We start from the raw sequence: 11,642 nt of genomic DNA on the forward strand, positions 1-11,642 counted from the left end.
CTGAACAAGGAGCCCAATGTGGGACTCCATCCCAGGATCCTGGGAACATGACCCAAGCCAAAGGCAGACACTTAATGACTGAGCCACCCAGGTGCCCCTCACTTTTCAGTTTTTCTAATTTTTTTAAGCAAACATATTTAGGATGTAAGCGCCCTTATCTGTTCTCTGATTATTCTTTTGCCATGAAGCAGTGTTTTTGTTTTGTAGATGTAAGATCTTCTTGAATCCCTCTGCAAATATATTTGAGAGTTTTGTTCATATTAAACTCTGTTTTCCTTGAACTGTTTTCTCAGGATCTAGTGTTCTGTTTGGTGGTGTTATCTTACTTATTCATGCCTTTGCTTTTACATATTGTTGTAAAAGCACTGGTTCTAAGATGAAAAATTAAATACCTCAGGGGGATTTCCTTGTCTTTACCCCAAAGCCTCTGCTTCGGGGAATTCTGATAGTAAGGTCTGTGGATGTAGGTTGAATGGGCTTCTTTAAACTTATCATAAAAGCCATCTATGAAAAATCCACAGCAAATATCATTCTCAATGGAGAAATACTGAGAGCTTTTCCCCTCAGGTCAAGAACATGGCAGGGATGTCCACTATCACCACTTCTATTCAACATAGTACTAGAAGTCCTGGCCTCAGCAATCAGACAACAAAAAGAAATAAAAGGCATCCAAATCGGCAAAGAAGAAGTCAAACTCTCACTCTTTGCAGATGATATGATATTTTATGTGGAAAACCCAAAAGACTCCACCCCAAAACTGCTAGAACTCATACAGGAATTCAGTAAAGTGGCAGGATATAAAATCAATGCACAGAAATCAGTGGCATTCCTATACACCACCAACAAGACAGAAGAAAGAGAAATTAAGGAGTTGATCCCATTTCCAATTGCACCCAAAACCATAAGATACCTAGGAATAAATCTAACCAAAGAGGCAAAGCATCTGGGCTCAGAAAACTATAAAATGCTCATGAAAGAAATTGAGGAAGACACAAGGAAATGGAAGAACATTCCATGCTCATAGATTGGAAGACCAAATATTGTGAAGATGTCAATGATACCTAGAGCAATCTACACATTTAATGCAATCCCCATCAAAATACCATCCACTTTTTTCAAAGAAATGGAACAAATAATCCTAAAATTTGTATGGAACCAGAAAAGACCCCAAACAGCCAGAGGAATGTTGAAAAGAAAAGCAAAGCTTGTGGCATCACAATTCCGGACTTCAAGCTCCATTACAAAGCTTTCATCATCAAGACAGTATGGTACTGGCACAAAAACAGACACATAGATCACTGGAACAGAATAGAGAGCCCAGAAATGGATTCTCAACTCTATGGTCAACTCATCTTCAACAAAGCAGGAAAGAATGTCCAATGGAAAAAAGACAGTCTCTTCAACAAATGGTGTTGGGAAAATTGGACAGCCACATGTAGAAGAATGAAACTGGACTATTTTCTTACACAAAGATAAACAGAAATGGATGAAAGACCTCAATGAGAGACAAGAATGCATCAAAATCCTAGAGGGGAACACAGGCAGCAACCTCTTCGACCTCAGCCACAGTAACTTCTTCCTAAAAACATTACCAAAGGCAAGGGAAGCAAGGGCAAAAATGAACTATTGGGACTTCATCAAGATAAGAAACTTTTGCACAGCAAAGGAAACAGTCAACAAAACCAAGAGACAACCAACAAATGGGAGAAGATATTTGCAAACGACATATCAGATAAAAGGCTAGTATCCAAAATCTATAAAGAACTTATCAAATTCAACACCCAAAGAACAAATGATCCAATCAAGAAATGGGCAGAAGACATGAACAGACATTTTTCCAAAGAAGACATCCAAATGGCCAACAGACACATGAAAAAGTGCTCAATATTTCTCGGCATCAGGGAAATCCAAATCAAAACCTCAATGAGATACCACCTCACACCAGTCAGAATGGCTAAAATTAACAAGTCAGGAAATGATAGATTTTGGCGAGGATGCAGAGAAAGGGGATCCCTCTTACACTGTTGGTGGGAATGCAAGCTGGTGCAGCCACCCTGAAAAAAACTATGGAGGTTCCTCAAAAAGTTGAAAATAGAGCTACCCTATGACCCAGCAATTGCACTACTGGGTATTTACCCCAAAGATACAAATGTAGTGATCCGAAGGGACACATGCACCCCAATCTTTATAGCTGCAGTGTCCACAATAGCTAAACTATGGAAAGAGCCTAGATATCCATCAACAGATAAATGGCTGAAGAAGATGTGTATGTATATTTACAATGGAATATTGTGCAGCCCTCAAAAATTGAAATCTTGCCATTTGCAATGATGTGGATGGAACTAGAGGGTATTATGCTAAGTGAAATAAGTCAATCAGAGAAAGACAATTATCATATGATATCACTGATAGGGGAAGGGAGGAAAAAATGAAATAAGATGAAATCAGAGAGGGAAACAAACCATAAGAGACTCTTAATCTCAGGAAACAAACTGAGGGTTGCTGGAGTCGGTGGGGTGGGGTGGGAGGGTTGGGGTGGCTGGGTGACGGACATTGGGGAGGGTATGTGCTATGATGAATGCTGTGAATTGTGTAAGACTGATGAATCACAGAAACAAATAATACATTACATGTTAATAAAAAATTAAAAAAAAAAATAAAGTGAGCAGAGGGGTTAGAACTCTCAATGTCTTGAAGAAACAAAACAAAACAAACATTGCTTTTTTTTCTGGGACACAAGTTCCTGTACCAGAACTCTTAGACCTTTCCACATGATTTCTTCAACTGGGTTGTGGTTTTATTTAAACAAAACTAAAAACTCCGTTCGGGAAGAACAGTATTTCTCTTGTTTGACAGTGAATCTCCTGTGTGTAGAAATGTTTTTATTAGAATAGAAACTCCAAAAATGAAGATATAATCCAAATGAATATCTTTGACAACTTTGTAAAAAATCAATTGACTACACATATTGGCATCTGTTTCAAGACTTTATGTTCTGATTAGTTGATCAATCTCTTTCTATTTTATGGCCATACCAAATTCTCTTAGTTATTGAAACATTATAGTAAAATCTGGAATCAAGTAGTGTCAGCTTTACAACTTAGTTCTCAATTCTTCAATTTATCATGGCTATTTTTGGGCTTGTAAATTTCCAAACAATTTTTTTTAAAATTTTACTTACTTATTTGAGGGGTGGGGGGAGAGAAAAAGCAGGAGCCGGGGAGGTGCAGAGGGAGAGGGAGAAGCAGACTCCCCACTGAGTGAGAGTCCATGCAGGGCTCAATCCCAGGACCCTGAGATCTTGACCTGAGTCTAAGGCAGACGCTTAACTGGCTGAGCCATCCAGGTGCCCCTCCTTGAAATTTCATTTTTTGAGTTTTGTTATGGATAATGCTGGCCTCCTAATATCATTTGGGAAATATTCTTTCTTATTCTATTATACAAAGGGTTCTGTGTATAATGAATATGCTTTCATTATTAAATATTTAGAAAAATTCAGCAATGAAGCCATCTATACCTGGTATTTTCTATGTGGGAAGGTTTGTAAATAGACATTATTAAAAAAGGATATAGAATTATACAAGTTGCAAATGTTTTCTTGTGTGAATCTTGGTGGTTTACATCATTTGAGGAATTTTTCCTTTTCATAACAGTTATCAAAGTATAGGTATATCATTGATTATTGTATTCTCTTACTGTTCTTTTAGTATTTTTTATATCTGTTGTCTTTTCTCCTATTCATTCCTAATATTGGTCATTTGTGCTTTCTTTCTCTTTCTCTTTTTTTTTAATCAATCTGGTTAGATATTTCTGAAAATCAATTTTTTACCTTTAAAAAAACAGCTTTTATTTTTGTTGATTTTTTCCTATTGTTTTTCCATTTCATATTTAATTAATTGCTGATCTTACTTTATTATTTCCTTCCTTCTGCCTAGTAAAAATAAAGGCTTCATTGAGGTACATAGGTTTCTAAAATGAGGTTTATTTTGCCTTTCTTTTTCTAAATTCTTTTTTCTTCTTTTTCTAAGTTCTTAAAATAGAGGCTTAAATCATTGGTTTGAAAGATTTCTTATATTTTTTAAAGATTTATTTTATTTTATTTTTAAAGATTTTATTTTTTTATTTTCTTATATTTTTAAAAGATTTCATTTATTTATTTATTTATTTATTTATTTATTTGAGAGAGAGAGAGCATGCATGCCTTTGTATGCATTCAAGGGGGGCTGGGGGGGGGGAGAGCAAAGGAGAAGGGAGAGGGAGGGGGAAAGAATCTCAACCAGACTTGTGCTGAACAAGGAGCCCAACGAGGGGGTGGATCTCCCGACCCTGAGATCATGACCTGAACTGAAACCAAGACTCAGGTGCTCAATTGACCTAGCAGGCCAGGCGCCCCTCTTATTTTTTATTATAACCACTTAAAAATACTGTGGTTATAGTCTTGGGCTCTCTTTTTGTCTGTGTCTCTTTGTTTTTGTGTGTGTCACTCTCTCTATCTGTCTCTAGTTTCCTCCCTCTCTCCCTTTCTCTCTCTCTCTCATCACTTGTACTGGGGGAATCAAGGTACCATGTTGTGAGAATTCCTATGGAGTGGCCCAGATTATCTGGTTAGAATCCATGACCCTCTATTTAATAAGTTATAAAGAATTGGAGCTCTATGTCCAATAGCTCTCAAGAACAAAGCCTGACAACAACCAAATGAGCAGGCTTAGAAGCAGATCCTTTGACCCTCGTTGAGTATCAAGATGTCTATAGCTCTAGTCACCTGCTTTAGTGCAATCTCATCAGAGACCTTGAGACAGAAGCACCAAGCTAAGCTGCTTCTGGAATGCTTTCCACAGCATCTATGAGAAAATACAGGTTTTTAAAGCTGTTACTTCTTGGAATAATTTGTTAAAAAAAAAGAATTAATATAATATCCTGCCTTACATTCTCTATCTTTTAACTGGTATGTGTACATTTAATATTTACACTTAATGAAATTATAATATGGTTGTGTTTAAAACTGCCACCTTGTTATTTGTTTTCTATTTGTTCTCCTTTCCTTCCTCTCCTATATGTACATCTTTTATTATCACATTTTATCTACCCCATTGGTTATACACATTTTTTTTTTTGTTCTTGCTGTAGGGTTTATAATACAGCTCTTTAACTTTCATGTATAACTCTTACAATCCTATACTAATATTTTCCCTTTCCCATAGTTTGGGCTATTGTCATTCATGTCTTTCTGCAATGCAATAAACCACACAATATATTTTACTTTTGTTTTAAGCAGTAAATTGTCTTTTACAGAGATTAAAAACTGGGAAAAGAATATTTTACATTTACCCACAAACTTACAAATTGTAACTCAATTTATTCCTTTGTGAAGGTCCAAATTTCTATCTTTTTTTTTTAAGAGTTTATTGAGAGAGAGAGCAAGCGTATGGGAGAGGCAGAGCGAGACGGAGAAGCAGGATCCCCGCTGAGGAGGGAGACTGATGCGGGGCTCGATCCCAGGACCCTGGGATCATGACCTGAGCCGAAGGCAGACGCTTAACGACTGAGCCACCTAGGCGCCCCCAAATTTCTATCTTTTATAGTTTTCCTTCTACTGGAAATTTTTGTATATTTCTCAAGAAAGGTCTGCTGACCTTTATCCATGTTGTAGCATGAGTTTGTACTTTATTCCATTTTATTGCCAAAATAATATTCTATTGTATGGGTATGCCACATAATGTTTATTTATCCATCAGTTTATAAACATTTGGGTTGTTTCCATTTGGGTTGTTTTGGCTATTATGAATCATGCTGCTATGGACATTTGTGAGCAAGTTTTTGCATTGACCCATTTTTCAATTTTTTTGCATATATGCCTATGAGTGGGATTGCAGAATCAAATGAAAATTCCAGGCTTAACTTTTTCAGGAACTGGAACTCTATTTTCCCAAGTGTTTCCACCAGTTTACATTCTCACTAGCAGCATATGAGAGTTCCAATTTCTTCATATCCTAACCAACATTTGTTAATGTGTCTTATGTTCATTATAAATAACTCTGTTAGAGGGTGGGAAGTGGTAACTCACTGTGGTGCTGATTTGCATTTCCTTGATGGCTATTGAGATTCAATACCTTTCTATGTGCTTATTGAACATTCATATATCCTCTTTGGAGAAATGTCTATTCAACTCCATTGTCCATTTTATAATTGGGTTAGTGTGTTTTTATTATTGAGTTATAGATATTATTTGTATATTCACAGCTACCTCGATTGGACGGCTGCTGGTTGTCAAGGCTACTTGGTGAGGCAAGAGTTGAACAATAATGGGGCAGTTAAACTGCCACAAAGTTCGCTGTTCTTATTGAGATTCAGCATTGTTTTGTTTTGTTTTGTTTTTTAAATCAATAAATGCTCCTTGGATTTCTGCAAATCTGTGGTTAATTTGGAGAGCTCTTGAAAACTTGATTTTGACAATTTCTTGCCACTATTTTGCTGCTTTCATGAAGGGACAGAATTCTGGATCTCTTTATTCCATCATTTCAGGAGATGATTGCCTATGATTCATTATGTGTTGTTTCTTTTTTCTTTTTTAAAAACTTTTATAGTTTGGAAGTTATATACACTTCTGGCTAATATTGCTTTGTCACAGACTACCCTGAAACTTGATGGTTTAAAACAAAAACAATTTTATTATGCTCATTGATTGTATGGGTCAAAAACTAACACAGAGGGGCACCTGGGTGGCTCAGTTGTTAAGTGTCTGCCTTCGGCTCAGGTCATGGTCCCAGGGTCCTGGGATCGAGCCCCACATTGGGCTCCCTGCTCGGTGGGAAGCCTGCTTCTCCCTCTCCCACTCCCCCTGCTTGTGTTACCTCTCTCCCTGTGTCTCTCTCTGTCAAATAATAAATAAAATCTTAAAAAAAAAAACCTAAACTAACACAGAGCATAATAGGAATAGGTTGCCTCTTTTCTTCTATGTCTGAGACCTCATCTGGGAAGATGTGAAGACTGGGAGTGAGTTCCCATTGGTTAGCTTCTCCTTCTTACCCTCCTTTATGGAGTCTAATTTTTCTTAACATACTTTAAATGTTACTCCTTAGAATTTTGGACATTTTTTTCCTTCTCATCAATCTGTAGTAGTCTTTTGGGTGATTTTATCCCATCACTTCTGTTAATGGCTCCTGAAATCTATATCTGAAGCACATTTTTCTGTCCCAAGCTTCACACCTGTATACAGCTAAAAAGTCTAAAAAGTCTAAACTCAACATGCCATAAATGTTCCTTTCCAAAAATCTATGTCTCTTGCTATATTTCCTAGTGAATGATTGCAGTGTTCAGTATTTTATTCAAGTAAGAAAACTTGGAATTATCATTTCCTCTTAAACCTCAAATTCACTGAACTTCTTACATTTTCTCTAGATCAGAATTCTCACCTAAATTTTTGTATCTTCCAGATCTGTGCTGTAGCTATAGGTAAAAAACACACTCAGTGGAGACTTTAAATTCTACACATCAAGTATTTGCTGATAGAAAAATTTATAATTCATAAGAAAGTCATGTCAATATTAATTCAGTATTATGGTAGAATTAATGTGGAATGTGGAAAATTGGAAACACAATGAGTTCATTGAAGATAGGGACAAGGACAGAATATTAAACGCTGAATTATATATGAAGAAGTTAAATAAAATTCTTAAGGACCTGAAGAGAAGACCCCTGGACTGGCTGCCTATGTTCAGAATTAATTATGATAAAAGGTTAGCTTTAGAATTAGAAATGACTTTTCTTTGTTATCTTTGGATATTTTTGTATTCTTCCAAATTTTCTTATACTTTATAATAAGAAAAAAAAATCCTTTAAAAGTGTTTTTAACTTGCTTTTATTCTCATCACATTTTACTCCCTGTTGAGTTTTGATTGTTCTTATAAATACATCACCAATAGTGTCTTATTATGTGATTAAGGTGTTTATGACTTTGTGTCTAAGACTCAAGCACATTTTGCTGAAATTATGGAAAGGTAGCATAAACCATGATTGATGACTGATGCCTAAAAGATCATATGAAAATAACGAGGCTACTGTACAGGGCAAATAAACAGGCCAGAGGTAGAGGGAAGCATTAAAGATGAAAGGTGTTTGTCATGTGGGTAGAGGAGAACTTCTGCCAGTTTAATAAATAAGCTACCACTCTTTTTTACATCTCTTGTACCTAACCCAGCATTGAACTCACTAGCCTCCATAATATAGTTGTGTAATTGAGAAGGCCAGAGGACACCCACATGAAAATAGATGGATAAAAAGTAGAAAGCTCATTTTTATTAATAGTAATGTTACAAGTTAGTGTTATGGAGTATGGTAGACCTATAATTTACAGTATATCCCCCGTGGTATTGATGGGTTTAGGGACTGGCTTTTGGTATTCCCGTACAACACAGCAGGGCTCAGTACTGCAGTAATTATATATGTACTCCCAACTGTTGCATGAAGTCTTGCAAGCACCACGAACAAGATAACATTCTCTTTTTCTCTCTACATCTTCTTTTGTTTTTTTCTGTGAAACTAAGAAAAAGTATCTATGATCATAAATCCAGATTTAATCCCCTTGCATAAATAGGTGGATAGGTAATAGATAGACAAGCATATAAAGTTGTTTAAAGTATAGAGGTAAACCATTTAGTTTCTAAAATCATGTCCAGGCAATTGTATTAAAAAGTTTACATTTTATCCCCTACAAATTGTGACAATATAAATACTTATTTATCCAACAATATTTCCTTTGCCACTAGATTTTCTTTTTAATGGAATATCATTAAGTATCTAATCTGTGCATGCTTCCTCAAAAGTAAAGAGAAAAAAATGTGGAAAAAATAGTCTACCTGTTTTGTGTTCTAAATAACCATCTACCTCTAATACCCCTCTCCCCACAAAATTACTGGACCAGTTGTAGAAAGCTTAATTTTGACAACAGCTAGAGTATCAGTTCATTAAGTCACATTTAAAAAGAGAAGGCAGTAGGAAGTATGTAAGAAGTCATAGTCTCATCAAACAAAATAACAAACAGGTTTAATTCTACATCCTGGGAATTTTTTTTTCCCCCTTTATTTTCTCAACTATCAGTCCAATTCATTTCTTCTTTCATGTAAAATAGAGTGAATTGCATTATAGGTTCATGTGGAGTCTCCTAACAACAATTTAATTGTTTGACTTTTTCCAGAGTAAAGCATTTATAAAAAACATTTTGTTCTTCCCTCCTTTTTCATATTAACAAATATTACCTGATGGACCACAAGACACAGTGAAGACAAAGGTCAGGAAAATACAAAGTATCTTCATTGCTGATATTGTTACTTCAGTAAAGTTGAGGCAGACCTCAAAATGTCTGAGAGTTGTGCTATTCCTTGATAAAAGAAAGATGAACTCTTGTTTTTATAGCCTTCTCAGAGTAATTACTATTCTGATTAATGCCGCCTTTCAAGATTGAGTACATATTCATGTATTGTGTAATAGCAACAAACAGAATAGAGGACTTAGTTCTATTATGATCTCAATGAGCCAAATGTGAACTCATTTTCAGTTACACAAGCAAATAATAGGCTGAAAGTCTTTTTAGATTTTTTAATTGAAAGCACACAATCAGTCTCATCTGTATTTTCAGTCACGTGCTTTTTTGGGCATCTATTATGTGTCAGGCAGTGTTTTAAGCACTTTATATAGATTCGCTAGCTTAGTCTTCATTACAAATGCTACGACATAGAAACTTCTTCTTTTCCAGTTGAGGAAATTGTGGCACAGAGGGATTATGTAATTGCCTCACATCAGACATGTAGTGACTGGCAGAGCCAAGGTAGATTCCAAGGTAATTTGATGCCAGAGTACATACTCTCATCTCCCACCTTCTTCACCTTTGTAACTGAGTAAAATGGTGTTTACCATGTGACGTTATCCTCTGTATACTGGCCTGAACCAGACAGTTCCTGGGATGCAATTTTCTACAAAAAGAAAATACTTCTAAAACACAGTTTCAGTACTGTTACATTAAAAATTACCATAGTGATGCTTATAAGAATAATCATTATAATGCTTTACTTATTCATAGGACTGACTACCTCATTCAATAGGGGAAAGCAGTGTGTTAAAACTCAAAAGAGCACTGGATTTAGATACAGAAAACTAATCTTCGCATCTGGGTCTTCTGTACACTAGCTGTGTATTTGAGACAAATGTTCACTGACAGAGCTTCAAGATTCTCTTTGAAGGCTTGATTGGTAAGACCCGTCACCTTCAGGGGGTTAAGGTAAGAATTAAAGAGACACCATAGGCAAAAAAGGATTTAAAATAATTGACCTATAAATATAAATACTTGGACTGGGTGTGAAAATCCAAAAACATATATCCTTACAACTTAAATGATTTATGTTCTAACTCCCTCTGTCATTGAGGAAAAACAAATTATAAGGATATTCTATAATCTGGGTTTTAAAAGCAGTAATCTAAAAAATCTAAAAAAAAAATATTAAAAGCAGTTTTGTTCATTCTCTGCTTCATTTCTTATACAAAAGTTGCTTATATATTTATAGCCACATCATAGGAAATCGATTTTCTCAATATCCTCTTTCTAAAAACACCAAAAAAAAAAGACACTTTAAACTGCGGCAGTTTTACTAAGACTTATTGTATGTAAGTAGAGCAAAATAACAGATATGAAAAATACAGGAGAAAATTAACAGGCCTGGTATTAGCATAGTGGGAGTGCGCATAAGATGACCAGGACAAAATGGCCCATTTTGTTTCAGTGCAGCTGTATCCATTCCCCTGTCTAAAATAAACCATTATCAAGCTGTAGCTGGAATATCAGCCAGATTCTTATAAATTGGATGATCTTTTCTCTCTTTGCTAAAATGTGAGGTGGTAACTAGCAATGTCTGGATCACACAGAACAAAGACAAGGATTTGAGTGATTATCATCCCAGTTCTAGCCAGTAAGTGATATAAATAGGATCAAACTGGATGCACAGGAGAGAATTTATTGATTTATTGTTTAAAATGGATATTTTAGGGCTTAATTTGAGAGAGATCCAGAGTCTAGATTTCTACTAATAACAACTTTTTAAAAGAGGGGAATACAAAGTGTGTGAAAAAGGACAAAAATGAGATTGTAAACAGTGATTAAGAAAAAGAGAAGATAAAGAGGAATTTTTTTTAAAGGTGAGAGAATTGACCTGAAGTATATGAACAAAATAGCAAGATGAGTGGGCCCAAAATATTTCTGCTAAAGTAAGAATTTTGGATTATTAGATGGCGAAGTGTTTTTACTTTCTTTTTACAAGGTTAGATGATTATAGCTAATAATTATATACTTCAAAGCCATAGGTAAGGACCCTTAAAGTTGTCGGTTCTTGGTGAAAAGAGTGTGGCTAGGCTTTAGGGATTTGGGGTTCATTTGTGCCTACCAAGGGAGGTTTTCCAGGCCAGTGCTGGTATGTTGAGAATGCCAGAAAAGAGTATGATGTTAAGAAGACAGATGGTCAGGAAAGGAAAGGAAAGGAAAGGAGAGGAGAGGAGAGGAGAGGAGAGGAGAGGAGAGGAGGGGAGAGGAAAAGAAAGGAAAGGAAAGGAAAGGAAAGGAAAGGAAAGGAAAGGAAAGGAAAGGAAAGGAAAGGAAA

The 11,642-nt window shown here is 35.7% G+C and overlaps 1 protein-coding gene across 1 annotated transcript; it reads right to left on the reverse strand.

Annotated features, from left to right (window-relative positions):
- Positions 1-8,347: 8,347 nt before the first annotated feature.
- Positions 8,348-9,312, reverse strand: DEFB113 (defensin beta 113). Its single transcript, XM_034991528.1, has 2 exons — positions 9,255-9,312; positions 8,348-8,538 (listed from the first exon to the last, which is right to left on the reverse strand). The coding sequence occupies exons 1-2, from the start codon at positions 9,310-9,312 to the stop codon at positions 8,348-8,350; spliced, it is 249 nt and encodes an 82-aa protein (XP_034847419.1).
- Positions 9,313-11,642: the final 2,330 nt, after the last annotated feature.

The sequence above is a fragment of the Mirounga leonina genome, unplaced genomic scaffold, assembly GCF_011800145.1.
Source record: "Mirounga leonina isolate KUSES-001 unplaced genomic scaffold, KU_Mleo_1.0 Mir_53, whole genome shotgun sequence".
Lineage (NCBI taxonomy): Eukaryota > Metazoa > Chordata > Mammalia > Carnivora > Phocidae > Mirounga > Mirounga leonina.